General features: G+C 37.9%; 1 protein-coding gene across 1 annotated transcript in view; it reads right to left on the bottom strand.

Moving 5' to 3' along the window:
- The window catches only part of NUFIP1 (nuclear FMR1 interacting protein 1), a 53,878-nt gene that overhangs the window by 12,998 nt on the left and 18,373 nt on the right, over positions 1-22,507 (bottom strand). The window contains exons 6-7 of the mRNA XM_033176977.1: positions 17,860-17,952; positions 8,180-8,373 (exon numbers count right to left, since the gene is read on the bottom strand). Of these exons, the coding sequence (XP_033032868.1) occupies positions 8,180-8,373; positions 17,860-17,952 (287 nt within the window). The remainder of the gene's footprint in view (positions 1-8,179; positions 8,374-17,859; positions 17,953-22,507) is intronic.

The raw sequence follows: 22,507 nt of genomic DNA, 5'->3' as shown, positions 1-22,507 counted from the left end.
CCACAGTGTTAGTATGCAGACTTTCCATTCATTGGTTGAATGATGAAAGACCAAACTGTAGCATTTATTTCCAAGACTCAAAGAGAGGTAACAAAAATTACAGTAATAGTTGAATATTATGTTCTTCAAAAGCATGATCTGACCTAATCCTTATGAGGTATGTGATGAGTGATGAAACAAAAATCCAGAGAATTTGAGTACTTTTCCTTAAGATAACTATAAATCAGTTGGGTCAAATTTAAAGCCTGGCTCTCTGACTCCAAATCCAAATTGTTATCAGTGAGCTAGAATGCTTCCCACAGACATATAAAGTCTTCTTAAAATGAAGCCATCCTATCAAAGTGTTTTTATGGTCCACAATAATGCTAACAATGTCTCCCAGCTATAGCTCCATTTCTTTCTTCCCTTTTATAGTAAAACTCCAAACAGTTATTTGATATGCAATCATACCTTGGAGATATTGTGGATTTGGTTCCAGACCACTGGAATCAAGTGAATATGGCAATAAAGCAAGTCACACACATTTTCTGGTTTCTCAGTGCATATAAAAGTTATGTTTACACTACACTGTAGCACATGAAATGTGCAATAGCATTATGTCTTAAAAAATAATGTTTGTACCTTAATTTAAAAATATTTCATTGCTAAAAAATGCTAAAACTCATCTGAGACTTCAGGAAGTTGTGATATTTTTGCTGACGGAGGGTCTTGCCTTGATGTTACTGGCTGCTGACTGATCAGGGTTGTGGTCACTAAAGGCTGGGGTGACTGTGACAGTCTCTCTGCCTTGACAGCTATTCCTTTAGGTATCGTCTCCACATTTCATTCAGATGTCTTAATGTCACCGTATCAGAGATGCCTTTACTGATCACTTCAGATAAAAGAGCATATCTCCTTCTCTGACCACTATTCTCTATTATTTTACTCAGCTTCACTCATCTTTATAATTCTGTCTTTTGTTTGTTTTTGTTTTTTTCGAGATGGAGTTTCACTCTGCTACCCAGGCTGGAGTGCAGTGCACTCCACCTCCTGAGTTCAAGCGATTCTCCCCTTAGCCACCTGAGTAGCTGGAATTACAGGCACTTGCCACCACGCCAGGCTAATTTTTGTAGTTTTAGTAGAGACAGAGTTTCACCATGTTGGCCAGGCTGGTCTCGAACTCCTTACCTCAAGTGATCTGCCCCCCTTGGCCTCCCAAAGTGCTGGGATTACAGGCGTGAGCCACTATGCCCAGCTCCCACATTTTCTGTATTACTTTTATAATCAGAAAATAACAGAAAAAAAAACAAAGGGAAACTGACTCTGGAAAACTGTATTCCTCACAATCCAATTCATGAAGCAGAGGGCAAGGCTTTAATGTCCTTTCCCTCCTCGCTTCTTTTTCAAACTTTGTATTTTGAAACAATTTTGGATTTATACAAATGTTGCAAAGACAGTACAAAGTCTCCATATACCCTTCATGCAGCTTCCCTAATGTTACCATCTTACATAACCTTATTAAGCTAAGAAGTTAACACTGGTACCACACTAGTATTTAAATTACAGACTAATGTAATTTCACCAGCTTTTCCACTAACGTCCTTTTTCTGATCCAGGATACAATCTGCTATACTACACTGCATTCGGTTGTCATGACTCCTTAATCTTTTCTAAATCTGTGACAGTTTCTCAGTCTTTCCTTGTTTTCTATGGACTTGACACTTTGAAGATTATTGTCAGGTATTTTTAGAATGTCCCTCAGTTTGGGTCTGTCTGACATTTTTGAAGATTAGACTGAGACTATGGATTTTGGGGAGGAATACCACAGAGATGTGCCCTTCTCATCACATCCCAGGTCCATGATATCAGTAGGACTTATTACTGGTAATGTTGACTTAGACAGCTTGATGGTCTGCCTGCTTTCTCTACTACAAAGTTACAATTTTTCTCTTTCATTATTATATTTTTTGAAATGAGTTACTAAGTTTAGCTCACACTCCTGGGAAGAAGAATTAAGTTTCAACTCCAGTAAAGAATATCAAAGAATTTTGGACATATGTTAAAACCACAGTAATTAATAATTAATAAATAAATATTTTGAGGGGAGATATTTTGAGGCTATAGCAAATATTGTTTCATTTTAACGTTTCACCACTAATTTTACCATTCATCAGTGGATCTTGCCCAAAACAATTATTGGTGCTCTAATGCTGACTTGCTATTTCTCTCATTTCTTCTACATTTAATAATTAGAATTCTTTTGTAAGAAAGATCTGTCCCTCCTCCCCCACATTTATTTATTTATTTAGGCACTGATATCAGTATAGACTCATGGATATTTATTCTATTCTGAGGGTTATAATTTATTATTATTTATTTTGTGGCACCAATTGCTCCAACTTTGGCCCTTGAGAACTCTTTCTAGTATCCTTCTGATATGCCCACACCTTTACATTTTTTGAGTATTTTCTTACTTTCTGGCACTATGAGATGCTCTAGGTTCAGTTTATATTTTCCCTGTCCCAACCCCAGAATCAGCCATTTCTCCAAAAGGCTCTGGTTCCTTTACCTGGAGAATAGCATTTGGAAACCACAATTAGAGACCTAGGTGTACTTTTTCCTAGAGTGTCAAAGTTCACTATACTTGACTTACCCAAAGGGTAAGTTACAAATTCACAAAATAACTCTTTCCCTGTTTTCTTCTCCACTCAGTTAAATGTTTAAGGGACAAACCACATGTAATAACACTTCGAAAAATACTGTCCTTTTGGCACTATCAGAACATCTTCTACAGTGACTTTTCATCTTAAAAAAAAAAAAAAAAAGTCCCTGGGATCTACCTAGCAGCTCTAATGCAGGCATTTTTAGCACCTATCTGTAAAGACTATGCTGAAGGCATTGTACTGGCTCACAAAATAACACTCAAGAAACTTCATTTTTAAAATGCTGCTAAAACATCTTTCTGAACTGAAAATACTAGTATCGAGACAGCAGCAATTGACCTGATAAAACCAGACTTCAGCATTTTTATAAAATACGAGCTCAAACAATTTCTCTTACCATTAAAACATTAGCGACATTTTTCTTAGGGTAAATCTCACCTCTCTCTCTCATATATACACATCATGTTCCCACCATCCCCAAAAAATAATCTAATGCAATCATCTTAAAAATTATCCTTAGACCATGAGTTTCTGGAAGGCAGGGAGACTCCTTTGAAATCCTCGGCATTATAGTGAATTACAGTGCTGGGTAAGCCAAACACAGGACCTTATAAATTCCCACCAAAAGGAAAGTAGCAAAATAACATTGCCCTTTGAATGTCTTGTCCGCTCTAAACACCAGCTGTAAAACTTCCTATCTGGCTTCTTTCTGTAACTTATTTCTTTACTTACTTATCCGTACCCCCTGCCCACCAACCCCCATCCCACTATTTCCTATTGCCTTTATGGAGCAAAGCGCAATTATATGCTGTAGCCCAAGATTTGTAATTAAGTATTCTTTAAAAAATGCTTAACGGTTTAAAATGTTTAATAACAATAGTAAAAATGCTTAAATGTTTAAAAGTCACCCTCAAAAATACGGACTTTGCTTTATAGTCTCCAACTCTCAAAGAAGGCAGTTAACAATGGGTATCCATGACACCTGATGTGCTGGGCCAGCTTATTTTCTTATTTTAATGCCTACCTTTAAAACAACCTAGGTTATGTGAGTGTGCAGTTAGACTTATGTCCCAGTGTTCTATGACAACAGCTATTATTTTAACAAATGACTAATAAGTTGGGTTGCCTTTGTCTTGTGGATACTGAGGCACCTCAGTCATAGATGCTCAATGCCACCTTACTGACCCGCTTTCTTTCTAGCTCAGACAACTGACTTATTGTTTAAAACTACAGGCCAGGAAAGCCATAAACTTGTTGCATATGTATTTAACCAATGGCAACAAAATGAACTGGATGCTAACTAATGAGACACCAAATCAAACAAAGAAAAAACAATCCTTAAGTTAGGCCAGTCAGCAGAATACACAAGGAAATAAAAAATATGCTAGTAAGGAAATCTAATGACAGACAATAAACCACACTCAAAACTGATAAATTGGGAGACTCCTTTAAATAAAAGGCCTTCCCATCAAAACAATGTCAATTCTCAATTCAAAGTAGCTGTACAATTACTGCGAGTACACATAGCACCAAATACAATAAAGAAAAGGTAAGCCCAGGCAATGATTTTCCAAGCATGATCTGAAATTTTTGAAAATCCTCTAAAACTTGAGTCTTGTTTAAAATGTGAGTGCTGATGTCTGGATTAAGTTCTGAGCCAGAAAAAGGCAAAAAAAATGGAAGCAATTGGGAGAACTTTATTAAAGTGAGCTTAGTGCTAAAAAGTGTCAACTGCCATATGAGAACAGCGGGTCATGTTATCACAATGCGGGCCGCTGGCCTGCCACTGACAACTTGAATAACCAGCTTTTAAGGTTGGCTGGTTCTGGCCCAAGGTAAGAGAAGCTGCCTCCAAACAAGTGGAAAACATATATTGGAGAGTGGAGAATATTTAGGGCAGCGGTGTCCAATCTTTTGGCTTCCCTGGGCCACACTGGAAGAATTGTCTTGGACCACACATAAAATACACTAACAGCTGATGAGCTTTAAAAAAACAAAAATCACACAAAAGAATCTCATATTTTAAGGAAGTTTACAAATTTTTGTTGGGCTGCATTCAAAGCCATCCTTGGGGGCATGAGCCTGTGGGCCATGCTTTGGACAAGCCTGACTTACGACATATGAAAACAGGGGGATGGGCCGGGCGCGGTGGCTCAAGCCTGTAATCCCAGCACTTTGGGAGGCCGAGACGGGCGGATCACGAGGTCAGGAGATCGAGACCATCCTGGCTAACATGGTGAAACCCCGTCTCTACTAAAAATACAAAAAACTAGCCGGGCGAGGCGGCGGGCGCCTGTAGTCCCAGCTACTCGGGAGGCTGAGGCAGGAGAATGGCGTGAACCCGGGAGGCGGAGCTTGCAGTGAGCCGAGATTGCGCCACTGCACTCCAGTCTGGGCGACAGAGCGAGACTCTGCCTCAAAAAAAAAAAAAAAAAGAAAACAGGGGGATGGATTATCTGTAGCTATACCTGCAGTGAAAAGTTAAAGAACCTATGGCTTAAAACAACGGTCCCCAGCCTTTTTGGCACGAGGGACTAGTTTTGTGGAAGACAATTTTTCCAAGGACAGAAAGTGGGTGGTGGATCGGGGATGGTTTCGGGATGATTCAGCACATTACACTTACTGTGTACTTTATTTCTATTATTATTACTTTGTAATATATAATAAAATAATTGTACAATGCACCACAATGTAGAATCAGTGGGAGCCCTGAGCTTGTTTTCCTGCAACTAGACGGTCCCATCTTGGGATGATGGGAGACACTGACAGATAATCAGGCATTAGATTCTCATAAGGAGCACACAACCTAAATCCCTCGTGTGCAATTCACAACGGGGTTCACGCTCCTATGAGAATCTAATGCTGCCGCTGATCTGACAGGAGGCGGAGCTCACAGGCAGTAAGGCAGGCAATAGGGAATGGGTGTAAATAGAGATGAAGCCATACTTGCTCGCTGCTCCCCGCCTCCCCATCCCCACTCCCCGCTGGGGTTCCTAATAGGCCAAGGAACTGTACCCCTGGTCTAAAACAGATTTGGAAAATATCAAAGTCCAGAGGAAATCCCAGGTAAAAGATAAGGTGAATTTAAATGACAGCTTTCCTACAAAATTAAGCTACCATAATTTGATCATTGGCATTGTGATTTGCTTGGTTATAATACAATATTATAAAAATTAATAAATTTTTAAATATTCAAAATTATAAATTTGTAGCTTATATGGGTAATTTTTATATTCAAGATATATGTTCTCATCTTTGACACTCGAAACAGGCATGTTCCCATCCTTGACCCTCATTATAGGTAAGGGTTTCAACATTCAAACCAAAACAAAATTATTTGAGATCTCTCTCTCTCTCTCTTTTTTTGAGACCGAGTCTTGCTCTGTCACCTAGGCTGGAGTGCAACGGTGCGATCTCAGCTCACTGCAACCCCCACCTCGTGGGTTCAGGCAATTCTCCTGCCTCAGCCTACCAAGTAGCTGGGATTACAGGCATGCGCCATCACGCCCGGCTAATTTTTGTATTTTTAGTAGAGACGAGGTTTCATCATGTTGGCCAGGCTGGTCTCGAACTCCTGACTTCAGTTGATCCACTTGCCTCAGCTTCCCAAAGTGCTGGGATTACAGGCGTGAGCCACCACGCCCGGCCTGAGATCTCTCTTTCAACTGCTTCTCAGAATCCAACTGAGTTATTTCTACCAATAAGGATGAGAGGATTTACCACTGTTTCTCATGTCTAAGGCATCTACTGAGGACTAAGACAAGCTTAAATAGAAGCAAGATACAATCGTCTTTTAGTTGGTGTTTTACTAGATGAGTACATACTGAAATACTTTTTTTTAAAAAAAAGGGAAAACAGTATTAACCATCTACCAAAGCTAAGTTAACAAAATGAAGACAACAAAGATTATCCAATATCAGAGTCTTAGTCCTTCAAGTGTTCATTTAGAAAATTGCACAAAGTAAAAGGATTACATAATTTTCAAATTAGTAACTTACTGATTATAATGGTAGTCTTCACATTTGTGTTTTAAGTGTTTTAATGACATAAAAGCTTATATTTGAGTACAGATGGTCTTTTGTCATCAAGGCCACACATTACAAGTCTGAAGAAGCAAGTGATCTCTCTCTAAAATTTTTTGAAAGAAAACAACAACAACAAAAAATCAGTGCCCAAGAGTAAAATCAGCACTGGCTCAAAATACCATCTGCCTTTTTCTTGCTCTCTCTCACATCTCAACTATCCTAGACTCAAACAATATTTTTTTAAACAAATTCAGACTTCATATTTAGAGGATGTGCAGTGTACTGGTGGAGTAAGACTCATACGTTCAAATTCTCATTCTGCCACTAAAGAGCAGAATGACTCAGGTAAACTACTAGGTTGATGCAAAAGTAACTGCATTTTTTACTATTACTTTCAATGGCATAAACATACTTAGTCTCTGTGTTCCTCATTTCTAAAATGGAAACAATAATGGTATATGTGTAAAAGGTTGTCACGAGAAGACTTCATCTATACAAAGCATATAGAACTCAGTAAGTACCTTATTCAATAAGTGTTAGTTGATATTAACTTATCATTCATGTTTTTACTAAATTTTATCTCCTACTTAATCTAATGTTCCCTTATGCAATGATCTTTTTCCATCCTAATTCAGTCAGGGAATTAGTTATCCTTTCTTTTCTTGCCATTCATGAGTTCAAAAACTTGCCATGTGATTATCATAGAAGCCAACATCATCCAAGTTAAACAGGCTACAATCAAATCTACAATGTCAGTAATGTCAGTTCACTCACTAATAATCTTTGGGTATTCCTTTGCAGTACAAAGCATATGCAATTAGATAAAGCATCACAGTGTTACTGGAGGAAAAGGTAGTATAAATATTTACATATACATTTCATTTTTCAGGAAGAGAAATGGAGTCTCAAAGCCTAAATGATATCTGTATGTGATAGCAGCATTTTAATGCTTTTATTTTTCAACTAATAAGCAAGGTAATTTGCCCTATACGTTTTAAAGGAAATTCAAGAACAAATATATATAAATATAAACTATGCTCTGAAGAACAACAGTACTAAATCAAACATAATGAATTAGTTTGCCCAGAGATCATGCTTTTTGCCCAGAGATCATGCTCATGCTCAGTAGCATAAAGTATACTGACTTCCATTAGAATTGCTGCTTTATAGGTAAAGGGAAAATCCACATATTTGAGCAAACTTGAATGTACAGCATTAATACATTCAAAACAATCTTAAGAAATTTCTAAGGTTACATCACACTAATGAAAATTATCCAGCAACAACAGTCTTTCTCCTACAGCCTCCCTTCCCCATGTACCCACCCAAGACTCAGAAAAGATGTTCTGAAATGACGTTTTAAACAAGATGCTCCCATTAAAAACAAAACAAAAGCATCATTCTGCATTGTTACACACTTGATATTAAACCTTCCACAAACAAGGCTGTGAATAATCAACTTCAGCATCATTGTCTATACACTTATAAATGTTATTTTCCTGTTTAGCTTACCAGAATCACTGTTTATCAAAACACCAAGAGGATCTGCATTTGCCTCAGGTGGACCTTCTGGCTTCCAATCACACAAGTGACTGCCTGATCCAGTGACTGCTCTCTGTCTAGCATTGTCGTTTTTCCATTTGTGATTCTTGCCAGGACTTCTGATTTTTGCCATTTGTGAATGTCTGGACATCCCCTTCATCTTTCTGGAGTAAGAAAATTGCAATTTTTAACATAAAAGGCACTGACCTTCCAAGAAAATTTTGAAAAAGACTACTAGATACAAAAGAAACTTAGTTGTAAAATTGATCATTTGTAGCCTAGTACATTAAATAGACCAAAATCAAAGAAATTCCAGTGACTTCCAAAGACAGGGAAGCCTATGATAGAACTTTAGAAGGACAGCAACCCACAATATACCACATCTTATTGATTCTATGCTGCAAATTTCTACCCATATTGTTATCCTTCTGAAATTGGGCTGCATAGTATCATCATTAAAGGCCAATTTAACTGGCAGCATTCTTTCATTCTTCTATTGTACATGAAAGTGTTTTTTTTTTTTGAAACAGTCTCGCTCTATCGCCAGGCCGGAGTGCAGTGGCATTATCTCGGCTGACTGCCACCTCCACCTCCCAGGTTCAAGCGATTTTCCTGCCTTAGCTTCCCAAGTAGCTGAGATTACAGGCACGTGCCACCACACCCAGCTAATTTTTGTATTTTTAGTAGAGACAAGGTTTCACCATGTTGGCCAAGATGGTCTCGATCTTCTGACCTCATGATCTGCCCACCTCTGCCTCACAAAGTGCTGGGGTTACAGATGTGAGCCACCACGCCCAGCTGAAAGTGATCTTAGAGTTTATAAAGTATGTTCACTCTTGTCTACTCATTTTATTTTCTTTTGAGACGGAGTCTTGCTCTGTCGCCCAGGCTGGAGTGCAATGGCATGATCCTGGCTCACTGCAACTTCCACCTCCCAGTTTCAAGTGATTCTCCTGCCTCAGCCTCCCAAGTAGCTGGGATTACAGGCACCCACCATCAGCCTGGCTAATTTTTGTATTTTTGTAGAGACAAGGTTTCACTGTGTTGGCCAGGATGGTCTCGAACTCCTGACCTCAGGTGATCCACCCACCTCGGCCTCCCACAGTGCTGGGATTACAGGCATGAGTACACCAGACTTATCTGTTCATTTTTAAGGAGTTAAAGTTTCTGAAGCATTTACAAATATGCCTTGTTTGACCTTCATGAATCCTCTGAAATAGGTAAGACAGGTACTATTTTCTCTACTTTATAGGCATATCACAACACATAAGCTATTGCAATTTCACAGCCAGCTCAAATCAAGTGCCCTCGCAACAGCCACAACTACTTTTAGAAAGAAAGCAGGTATTGGCTGGGTGCGGTGGTTCACGCCTGTAATTTCAGCACTTTGGGAGGCCAAGGTGGGCGGATCACTTGAGCTCAGGAGTTCAAAATTACCCTGGACAACCTTGTCTCTACTAAAATAAAAAATAAGCTGGGCGTGGTAGCAGGCGCCTGCAGTCCCAGCTCCTCGGGAGGCTAAGGCACGAGAATTGCTTAAACTTGGGACGTGGAAGTCACAGTGAGCCGAGATTGTGCCACTGTACTCCAGCCTGAGCAAAGCCAGACTGTCTCCAGAAAAAAAAGAAAAGAAAAAGAAAGCAAGTATTTATGCGAGCATCTTCTAACTTAAACTATGTGTGTGTGTGCAGGGGCGGGAAAGACAGTTAAAAAAAGGTTCCTTCATAGTAGACAGTAACACAAGGCATTCTTTGGTGGAACTGAGTTTTCACAAAGATAGGTTTTGGACAGTTTGTCATTTACTGGGCAAAATTCATTTTTCATTAATAATGGAGGATGCAGTAAACAGATTAATTAGAAATCTGCATCTAAATCTCAGTTTTGTCACTTATAGGCTGTGTCTGCTGCACAAATATTTGTATGCCTAAGCCTGTTTATTCCTTTAAACAGAATGGGAATCATAGGGACACAGAATTAAGATAATATACAGTACTTCACAGTTAGAGCAAGATAACACATTAAGCCTAATGGGAGTTTACTATCATAACATTTTTGAAATAATTTGTTAAACCAACATGTTTAATTTATGTATCTGCAAATCTGCAACCCAGAGATTTTTAATCCCTTTAGGGTCATAATAACCCTTGGAGAATCTCATTATAAAAATTAATATATAGGTATGGTTCAAATTTTGCAGAACGCCATGGACCAATCTCCAGTGTCCATCCACAGATGTCAGGCTAAGAACCTAACAGTGTCAGTGCAAAGAAAACAGGTCTAGTTTCTGCCTCTGGCTCACTGGCCCCATAAGGATAATGAAGAGATGCCACTTTCCTTGAGCTCCCATTCACAGATGCCTTCCCTGTATCTTCTCTCTTATAGCATCTGACCACAGCTAGCTTGAATGATCATCAAGGTATTCACTAATAAGTAATGAGTTAAAAAGATCCTTCACTAATGACATCTATAAGACTTAACTGAGAAAGTAGTGTATCTGTTATTTGCACTCTATTTCACCTTTGAGGTAGTAGTTCTGTTATACCACTTGACAATCATTTGAAAGGAAAAGTTTATTTAATCAACCATCTAAAAATAGTTGTAAAAGGTATAAGGTAAATAAAAATGTAGATGTATATAAAATGGAGAGATTAAGGAATAAAAAAAGATTCCATCCAAAAGAAGGCAAGAAAGGAACAAAGAACAAATTAAAAACCCAACTATATTAGGAATTACATTAAATGTAAATGAACTAAGCACTAGTTAAAAGGCAAAGATTTTCAGTTTGGATCACTAAGACAAAATTATATAATATATAGGAGATACACTTTAAATATAGAGACACAAAAAGTTTAAAAGGAATAGGTTGTTGAAAACACGATCCTTTCTCCACTGCATTATACTGCCAGATTTATCGTAAGTTAGGTGATTGTTTCTCAGTGGATCTGTTTGTGGGCTCTATTCTGCTCTATTTATCTATTTATCCTTGGACGACACGACACTATCTTCATTACTCTAGCTTTCTTAGTTGCTGTTCCAGATCCTTTGTATTTTCATATGCAATCATGTGCCACATAATGACATTCTGATCAACAATGGACCACATATATGACAGCAGTCCTGTAAGATTATAGCAGAGCTAAATAATTCCCAGTAATGTCATAACATCATAAAGTAAAAAATCACTTTTACAAAACAATTTAGTATAGCCTACGTGTACAATGTTTGTAATGTCTTAGTGTATAGTAACGTCCTGGGCCTTCACATTCACTCACCACTCACTCACTGACTCACCCACGGCAACTTCCACTCCTGCAAGTTCTATTCATGGTAAGTGTCCCATTCAGGTATATCATTTTTTACCTTTAATGGTGTATTTTTACTGAAACTCTTCTATATTTAGATATACAAATACTTAGCATTGTGTTACAACTGGATACAGTAACACATGGTATGGGGATGTAGCCTAAGAGCAATAGGCTTTACTGCACAGCCTAGGTATGTAGTAGGCTGTATTATCTAAGTTTGTGTAAGTATACTCTATGATGTTCATAACAACAAAATTGCCTAACCCATTTCTCAGAATGTATCCCTGTCATTAAGTGACACACTGTAATTTTAAAGCTTATCAATCTCCCCCATCCCTCCTCCACCTAAATAAATAAATAAAAATAAAAATAAAAACTTGCTGGAATTTTGACTATAATCAATTGGATTTGGGGGAGAATTAAGATAATTATATTGTTTTCCAGTCCATGTATATTATATATTGCTCCATTTATGTAGGCCTTGAATTTTTCTGAGCAATGTTTTGTAGTTTTGAGTGTAGAGTCTTGCAAATCTTTTGTTAGGTTTATTCCTAGGCATTTGATACTATTCTAAATGGTATCTTTTAAATTTTCACTTTTTAATTGTTTGTTGCTACTTTACAGAAATAGAGTTGATTTTTAAAATATTGATTTTACATGTATTTGGCAACCTTGCTAAATCCATTTATAAAAGTGGTAACACTGGACATCCTTATCTTGCTTCTAATCTCAGGGGAGGTGGGGGAGTGATCACTACTGCACCATTAAGTATGATATGGCTATAGAGTACTGATAGATATCCTTTATTAGATTAAAGAAATTATTTTCTATTACTAGTTTGCTGCTATGTCTTTTTTTATGAACAGGTGGTACATTTTATCAAACTGTTTTCCCTACTCATTAAGTTAATAGCATTTTCCTCCTTCACTGTGTTAGTGTGATAAATAAACATGCTCCTGGAATAAGTGCCATTTAGTCATGATGTTTATCCTTTTTACATACTGCCAGATTTAATTTGCTAACATTTTGTATAGGATTTTTGTCTCTCTGCTCAAGAGTTGTGTTTGTTTCAAAATTTTCACTTTACATATTTTAAAGCTATATTACTAGACACATACAGATTTAGAATTGGTATGTCTTCTTGTTGTTGCACTGACTCTTTTAACATTACAAAATATTCCTATTTATCCCTAATAACACATCTTGCTTTAACATCTATTTGGTCTGATATTAATATTGTTGTACCAGGTTACTTTTGGTTGGGGTCTGCATGGTATAACAATTAGTACTGGATCAACTGCAATTCATATGTGAAAAAATTTTAAAGGTCCTTAACCCCTACACTATGTACAATAATTAGTTCTAGACATAAACCAGAATGGCAGAGCAATAAATCTTCTAAAAGAAAACATAAAGAAATAGCTTTATGATCTCCAAGTAAGCAAATATTTTTTAAGGCAGAATACACACAGCACTGACCACAAAAATAAAACATTAATAAATCAGACTTCATGAAAATTGCAACTTTTATTTATAAAAGACACCATTAAGAACTTCTGTTTCTGGCCAAAATAAAGTAACAGGGACTGAATTTATGCTCCTACCTGAAATAACCAAAAAATTAGCCAAAATGAAGAAACAACGGTCTCTATGACATAGGACATCAAGCAATAAGAGCAGTGATCCCTGAAAGATGGAAAATAAATGAATAGTGAACCCCGCAACTGCCCTTGCTTACAGCCTTAAGAGTTTCCAGACTGCAGAGAAGAGGAATCCAGATGGGACCTGGTAGAATCCCTGAGTTGAGGAACTGGAGCTGAGACACCAGAGAGAGCAAGACATCTAGAGCTTGCAGGATGTACCTGAGAGGAAAAAACTAGAGAGAGAGAGAACTCTAGAGATTTGCAGAGGATTTACCCTGGACTATTTAGCAGAAGACTGATCGGCATGTATTTGTCAGGAAACTACCCAAAGTTAGGGAAAAAAACCATCCAAAAGGATCAGAGTTATCAGCACCTTATCTTCACTCGGAGTCATAACTAGGTCCTGTTTATACCTCATATTTCATAGGGCATGGGGTAAGATACCCAGTAAGATCTCACATCAGTAGTGAGTAGTTAGGTTCAGACTAAACACTGCTCTGGTTTCGTCTACCAAATCTTAAAAGCAAGACCCAGAAGGATCAAACTGTTTCTAAGTAACTCAGTTGTGTTCCCAGAAAAAAGTTCAAGAACATTTATAGAAACACAAACATATACAGCACCTAATGTGGTTTGGTTGTGTTCCCACCCAAATCTCATCTTGAATTTACTCCCACAGTCCCACATGTCATGGGAGGAACCCAGTGGGAGGTGATTGAAATATGGAGGTGGGTCTTCCTGTGCTGTTCTTGTGATAGTGAGTGAATGAGTCTCACGAGGTCTGAAGGTTTTAAAAAGGGGAGTTTCCCTGCACAAGCTCTCCTCTCTCTGCCTGCTGCCATTCCCAGAAAATGTGACTTGCCCCTCCTTGCCTTCCTCCACAATTGTGAGGCTTCCCCAGCCACGTGGAACTGTAAGTCCAGTTAAACCTCTTTCTTCTGTAAATTGCCCAGTCTTGGGTATTCTTTATCAGCAGGGTGAAAATGGACTAATACAGCACCCAATAATGTAAAATTTCCAGTGTCAAGTATCCATCCAATAAAAAATTACCAGGCATGGAGCCAGGAGCAGTGGCTCACACCTGTAATCCCAGCACTTTGGGTGGCAAAGGTGGGCAGATCACAAGGTCAAGAGATTGAGACCATCCTGGCCAACATGGTGAAACCCTGTCTCCACTAAAAATACAAAAATTAGCTGGGCGTGGTGGCGCATGCCTGTAGTCCCAGCTACTCAGGAGGCTGAGGCAGGAGAATGGCTTGAACCCAGGAGTCAGAGGTTGCAGTGAGCCAAGATCACGCCACTGCACTCCAGCCTAGAGGCAGAGCGAGACTCCATCTCAAAAAAAGAAAAAAAATTACCACGCATGCAACAAAGCAGGAAAATATAACACAAAATAAAGAGAAATATCAATTAAAAGGTGATCCAGAACCAACACAAATATTAAAATTAGCAGGGAGAGATTAAAAGTTACTATAACTGTATTCTTTATGTTTAAAAAGTTAAGTAGAGAAATAAAAGAACCAAACCAGCCTTTCTTTTTTTTAATGAGACAGAGACTCATTCTGTCAATCAGGCTGGAGGGCAGTGGCACAATCACAGACCACAGTAGCCTTGAACTCCTGGGCTCAAGTGACCTCCTGCCTCAGCCTCTCGAGAAGCTGGGACTACAGGTGTGTACCAACATGCTCAGCTAACTTTTAAATTTTTTTGCATAGAGAAAGTCTTGCTATGTTGCCCAGGCTGGTCTCGAACTCCTGGGCTCAAGCACTCCTCCCACGTTGGCTCCCCAAAGCACTAGGATTACAGGCATGAGCTACCATGCCCAGCCCAAATCAAACGTCTAAGAATAAAAACTACAATGTCTGAGATAAAAAACGCAAAATTACACTGAGACAAAATATACATATACATGAGACTAATGAAAGATTAGACACTGCATAAGAAAGATTAATGAACATGAAGGCATAGCAATAGAAATGATCTAAAATGAGACACAGAGGAAAAAAAGTTTTAAAAAATGAAAAGAGCATCAGTAAGCGATAAGACAACTTTAAACAGCCTATTATACATGTAACTGGAGTCTGAAAGGGAGGGGAAGGTAGAGAAAAAACATTTGCAGAAATAATGGCCACCATTTTTCTAAATCTGATAAAAATTATAATCCAAGAAGTTCAACAAATGTCAAGCACAAGAAACACAAAGAAAACTATATCAAGACACATCCTAAATTGCTCAAAACTGGTGATAAAGAGAAAAATCTTAAAAGAAGCCAGAGATAAAACACATTTATATAGATAAAAAAGATAATAACGACAACAGATTTCTCATTGAAAACAATGATAATGAGAAGACAATGGAATAACATCTTTAGAGTACTATACATTTGAAAAACTGTTAACTGATTACATATCCTGCAGAAGTATCTTTCAAAAAGGCAAAATACTTTTTCAGACACACAAAGCTGAAAGAAGTAATTCCCAGCAAATTCTCACTACAAGATTAAAGGAAGTCCTTCAGACAGAGGAAAAGTGACATCAGATGGAAAGATGGATCTACACAAAAGAAGGAAGAGCACTAAAAATAGTAACTACATAGCTATCCTAACTATCACTGACCAATCCCCAGCTTTAACGGAGCCTTGTCAAGATGAGCAGATATGCCTGACTCCTAGCTGATCCCAAATATCTGAGCAATGAACAGTTACTGTTGTATAAAAAAGGAAAAAGGATATCCATTAAGACAATAAAAAGACAAGCCACATATTGTGAGATATATCTGCAATACATATACTCCAAAGTAAGATTTGTATCTGAGTAAATGACTTTTACAAATCAGAAAAGCAACCCCAATTAAAAACTGGTCAAAGGCTTGAACTGGTACTGCACAAGAGAATATTCAAATAGTCAATAAGCATATGAAAAGGGATTAAAACCATAAGACAGGAGGAAAATGTTATGACAAGAGGAAAAGGTGTAACTTACCAAGCACTGACCAGGACACAGAGCAATAAGATGCATTTAGTAGAAATGTTAAACTGGTTCGACCACTTTGGAAAACTGGCCATATCTATTAAAGCTAAACATATGGATACCCTATGACCTAGCATATTTATATGACCAATGAAAATGAGCCCTATGTAAACAAGACAGGTAAAAGAATGTCCATGGTAGCTTTATTTATATTAGCCCATATAACCCAAATGTCCATTAACAGTACAATACATATATATTCTCACAATTAAGTTCTATACAGCAATAAAAACAAAAAATTTTACAACTATACACAACATGGATAAATCTCACAAAATAATTTTGGGCCATAGAACTCATACACCTAAGAATACATATGATATAATTCCATTTATCTACAGTTCCCAGAACAGGTAATATAATCTATGATGACAGAAATCAGAAAAGGGGTTACCTTTGTGGTGAAGCATTGAACAGCAGAGGGCTTAAGAGAGCTTCACGAGGTGAAGAAGTTATGTACATTCACCTGTGTGGAGGTTATATGGATGTATGGGATGGGAGTGGTGTATGTGTGTATGTGTATAAAAATTCCTCAAGCGCATTTAAGATTTCTATATTTTTCATATATTATAATGTACTTCAATAAAAAATGAAATGGAAAAAATTCTTAAAACTTCTATGAAAGTGAGGGAGTTGGGGGGGAAAGATAGCTCATACATTGCTGGTGGGAGAGTAAACTGGTCTAGCTCCATAACAGATATTCGGTAGTATATGTGAATATTACAGATACACATAACTCTTTGACTCAGCAAATCAATTTCTAGTAATCTATCTTCAGAAATATTTACTCATATGTAAAATATTGTTATGTATAAGGGCAATATGAAAACATTTTTTATTAGCAAAAGGTTGGTAAGAACTTAAATATCCATCAACAAGAAGCTAATTGTTAAAAAAAACGACACTGTGGGACATCCTTAAGCTTCCTACACATCCTGTTTTTGTTTCTGTTTTGTTTTGTTTTGTTTTTAAAAGAGACAGGGTCTTGATCTGTCATTCAGGCTGGAGTGCAGCAGCACCCATCTCCAACCTCTGGGCTCAAGCGATCCTCCTGCCTCAGCCTCCCAACTAGCTGGAACTACAGGTACATGCCACTATGCCTGGCTAATTTTTCTGTTTTTATTTTTGTAGAGACGAGGTCTTGCTATGTTACCCAGGCTGGTCTTGAACTCCTGGGATCAAGTGATCCTCCCTCCTTAGCCTTCCAAAGTTCTGGGACTGCAGGTGTGAGCCACTGTGCCCAGCCACATCCTTAAATAATGAGGCTTGTTACACATTAATGTGGGACAATCTCTAAGTATACTGCATGGCTAACAAAGCAAATACAGTATCAAAAAAAGGAGGGGAAAGACTGTATCTATCATCCACCTGCTGTATAGACATCAAGTATCTCTGGAAGGATAAAATGGATCACCTCTGGGAGGAAACTAATGAGCTGGGAGACAAAGATTGAAAGGTCTTATTAATTATCTATCCTTTGAAAACCATATGAATATAGGGTAATCCTTACTTTAAGATATAACTATTTGTGCTATCAGGTTGTTGTTAAAAAAAGATAAATTGATCTTTTTTAAGTAAATAAGTTATAAAAGCAAAGATTTCAGAATTGAGTACATAAGGATTTTAAGATTTTGATTTGTGCGCCTTTTTATTATTTGTAAGCATGAAGAACTCACCCATACTGTGTTGTTGTCAATACTGCTCCTCTCTTTTCCTTTTCAAGTTTTAACTTCTTCTTTCTTTCAATATTGGCCAGAGTTGGATAGTTTCTAGAAAATAATAAAAGTTAATTATAATACGGCTTTTACAGTACAACTTTAAGCAATCAAGCAATTGCTGAATTTAGCAATTTTGTTTAACAACTAACACACAGCAAATTATAAACCTTTAACTGCTTCTACAATTTTTTAAGAGGGAAAAAAGTACTTATAACAATGTTCCTTAAAGTGTGGACCAGCTGCTGATCCACAAACTTTGCTAGCAGTCTGCAACTAGATAAAAAGGGTATACTGGAATTTAAATCAAATATATCATACAATGTGCTCAAACTGATCTAATTCATTTATATGGCATGTACCTATAAATACTGCTTTAAAAAAATTTTAAGTCTATTCAATTTATTCTAGTCACTACCTTTTATTTCTTTCTTTCTTATTTATTTATTTATTTTTGAGTTGGAATCTCGCTCTGTCACCCAGGTTGGAGTGCAATGGCACAATCTCAGCTCACTGCAACCTCAGCCTCCCGGGTTCAAGCAATATTCCTGCCTCAGCCTCCCAAGAAGCTGGGATTACAGTCACCTGCCATCAAGCCCAGCTAATTTTTGTTTCTTTTTTGTAAAGACAGGGTCTCACCATGTTGGCCAGGCTGGTCTTGAACTCCTGACCTCAGGTGATCCACCCACCTCAGCCTCCCCAAATGCTGGGATTACAGGCATGAGCCACCACGCCCGGCCAAGTCTATTCAATTTCTTATGCAAATACATGCTAGGTATATCGAAGTTACCAAGATGACGACGAGACAGTTCTCAAAAAATTTACAGGCCAGGCACAGTGGCTCACGCCTGTTAATCCTAGCATTTTGGGAGGCTGAGGTGGGCAGATCATTTGAGGTCAGGAGTTTGAGACCAGCTTGACCTACATGGTGAAACACCATCTCTACTAAAATACAAAAATTAGCCAGGTGTGGTGATGGGCGCCTGTAATCCCAGCTACTTGCGAGGCTGAGGCAGGAGAATCGCTTGAACCCAGGAAGTAGAGGTTGTAGCAAGCAGAGATCGCGCCACTGCACTCCAGCCTGGGTGACAGAGCAAGACTCCCTCCCAATAATAAATAAATAAATAAATACATACATACATAAATAAATAAAATAAAAAATATACAGTCTACCAGGAGGATAAGAAAAACACACAAATAGCGATAAGACAAAAGTACCCCAAAGGGTATAAAGATTTGTGTGGGGGATGGTGTGGAATGGAAAGACTTTATCTAATTGGAAAAATCCATACAGAAAAGAAATGAAAGAAATTGGTCTTAAATGGTAACAGAAATGAGAGTGTGCTAAACAGGCCAAACAATGCAAACAAACCAAGACTTCAGAAAGTGAAAGAGGCTGGGCACGGTGGCTCATGCCTGTAATCCCAGCACTTTGGGAGGCCGAGGTGGGTGGGTCACTTGAGGTCAGGAGTTCGAGACCAGCCTCGCCAACATGGTGAAACCCCATCCCTACTAAAAATACAAAAACTTAGCTAGGCATGGTGGCAGATGCCTATAATCCCAGCTACTCAGGAGGCTGAGACAAGAGAATTGCTTGAACCCAGGAGGTGAAGGTTGCAGTGAGCTGAGATCACGTTACCGCACTCCAGCCTGGGTGACAGAGCAAGATTCTGTCTCAAAAAAAAAAAGTGAAAGAGATATCTGGAGAATGATGAGTAATTAATACAGTAGGAAACACAGTTATAGGCCATCAGACTAGAAAGGAAGACTCAGGCCAAAATATGCCTTGAATACCAAACTAGAAAGTTTATATTTAATTCAGCAGGTGATGGAGAGCCACAGAAAGTTATGAACAGGGAGAGATATGTACAAGGCAGTGATTAAGATGAAATCTGACAGAAGTGTGCAAGATTAATTGCTTTCTTTGTTTCTCTACACAGCTGTGTGGAGATGCAGAACCAGACTTTCAGGGTGAGAGCAATAGATTCCAGGAGTATCAAAAACACAGAAGGAGGGGAACAGCTCTCTATTCCTCAATCTGGCTGCTGATCAGAGTAAGTTTTGAGAAACATCAACAAACGTTCTCTGCCACTGCTTCTAGGACACTTCTCTACCTTCTTCCTATTGTTAATAATTTCATTACTGACTTAAATAGCACAGACAATATAGAAAGCCTATGGGTGGGGCATACTGAAAGACAGGAATGGAAATGACATTGGGTAAGTAGTTTAGTAATCAGAAAAAAATGCAATGAATTTCAATGAGGACAGTGTGAAGCAATATATATCCAGTCAAGAAAAACAGACTCAATAAAAAAAAGATGATGAATGTACAAACTATAAATAAACATAAAAGGAAACGATCAAGGTCATAGGAGATAAAAATCTGACAGTCAGCAATATATGACTACATTTTTAGAAAGCAAACATAATCTAAGGTTATATGAAGTAGACTCTGGCACTTTTATGAGTGTGAAATCTTCCTCCAGGATACTCAAAAGCAGTCAGATACTCTCAGGGTACTGTTTCCAGTTCTGTACTTCCAAACTAAAGGAACACTGAGGGAAAAAAAAAAAAAAAAAAAGACTTGGAAGGGATTCAGAAGAGACTCAAAGATGATTAATAGGATGAAAAATAAAACCTCCAAAGAAAGATGAAAGGAACTATTTGCAGCCTTTAAAAGAAGATGAGAAGTGACAATAAAAATAGTTTTACAGAGAGGATGGTCCAGTTGTTCTGAAACTGAAGAGAATATGCAGAAGTAGAAATGAGAAAACCAGTGATGACTTTCACAGGCCTCACAATGGCGAGACATGTAACTCACAGCTACTCAACACCCTCCACAACTTTCAAATTTACTTAAGTTTCTTCAACATTTTTGCAGAGTATTGCAGACTCTTACCATGCTGGGCTATATGTTACATGATAAAATTTGGCACTACAGTGTACCATGTACCAGATAGCAGATGCTAGGTAACTGCTTTTCAATGGTAAAGAATTTAAACGTGTTATAGCAAGTGGATTTTAGGTAAGATATAAGAAAGAATTCCCTAAATGAAACATCAAAGATGTGATGTATAGAAACTCCTTTGATGGAAGCCTTCTAAAACAGCGAATTTTCTCTTTCTGGCAGACTGCAGTATCATGTTCCTAAAGGCAAAGAAACTTATCTTCCTAAAGTTAAGTATCATGTTCCTAAAGGTAAGGAAACTTGTATTCCTAAAATTAAGTATCATGTTCCTAAAAGTAAGATTAGAGTTTTAAAAAGTTGTAAGATTTTATTTTTCTTGGTGCTGAAATCATTTTCCCTAAAGCCAAATCATACAGCATTGGTACCGCATAGGTCAGGAATTAAGAAAGAATCACTTTTTTTGGTGGCTTTTTTGGGGAGGTAGGGGAAAGCAGGTTATTAATGGAAAGCCTTAAAAGTTACCAAATTAAATACACTCTTCCAAAATTTATTACATTCTTATTTACACAGAATACAGATATTTAAAACTAGGGGGGAAAAGGTTGCTAGAAAGCAAATTATCCCAAAAAAGAAAAATCAGAAACACAAGACCTAGTTACACACAAAAACAACAGTAGGAAGCCACACTCCACCAACATGAAGCTGAGACAAATGAATAAGGAAAAAAAAGGAGCTCTGATGAAGGAGTTCAGGTTCCTAAAGTACAAGAAATAACAAATCCAAAGACTATTGAAAAAAACATAAATTACGTCTTACGTTGCAGTTACATACATGTAAAGCTTAGTTCAATATCTCCTGTTAGAGAATGGATAATATGAAGTTATAAAGACTATGACAAGGGAGATTTTCACAGTTGGTTTCTCTATATTTTTATCTACTAAAATCATTTTCTCCCTATACTTCTATCTTTCCCCAGTTCACTAAGAGGAAATGGCCCTGAAACTATGCTTTTTTTCCTTCCTGTCTTCCCTCTCTTTCATTTTTTACCACTTCTTCACCTTCCCCATTGCCTATACCTTATGCCTCCAGTGACAATCTTTAAGCACTACAGAGCCAACACATGGGCAAAGCGTGTTAACCATTATCTTAGCACAGATCATTCTGGTCACATTATTCTCTCCAATTTTTTCCTATGCTCAAATCACGACCCATTTATTGGCTTTTCCCCTCTGCCTGTTCTATAAAATATAGTCACTCTTCCCACTCTCATTGAACCACAGCTGCTTCCACACAAGCTACACTACTGAACTTTTATTTCTTTCTGAACATCAAAAAGATGTAGCATTCTTTAGGAGCAGATCTCCTGTGTCGGAATTCTGCATGAACCAGGGAAACAAAAGGATTTCCTCAGAGTCACAGTAAGCGTTGAAATAAATTGTGAAACTACTCCACCTAGTGGACTCCCAGTCTGCTGTGAAAAATGTTCCACTATTTCTATAATAAAAGCAAGGTTTTGGAAACAAACCTCTACCACTCATTTTCCCTAAAGTCAAATTATACAGCAGTGGTACCGCATAGGTCAGGAATTAAGAAAGAATCACCTTTTTTGGTGGCTTTTTGGGGAGGTAGGGGAAAGCAGGTTATTAGTGGAAAGCCTTAAAAGTTATCAAATTAGGCCGGGCACGGTGGCTCAAGCCTG

The sequence above is a fragment of the Trachypithecus francoisi genome, unplaced genomic scaffold, assembly GCF_009764315.1.
Source record: "Trachypithecus francoisi isolate TF-2019V2 unplaced genomic scaffold, Tfra_2.0 Lachesis_group18, whole genome shotgun sequence".
Lineage (NCBI taxonomy): Eukaryota > Metazoa > Chordata > Mammalia > Primates > Cercopithecidae > Trachypithecus > Trachypithecus francoisi.
The sequence above is the reverse complement of the archived record's forward strand: the minus strand, read 5'-3'. Positions and strand labels throughout refer to the sequence as shown.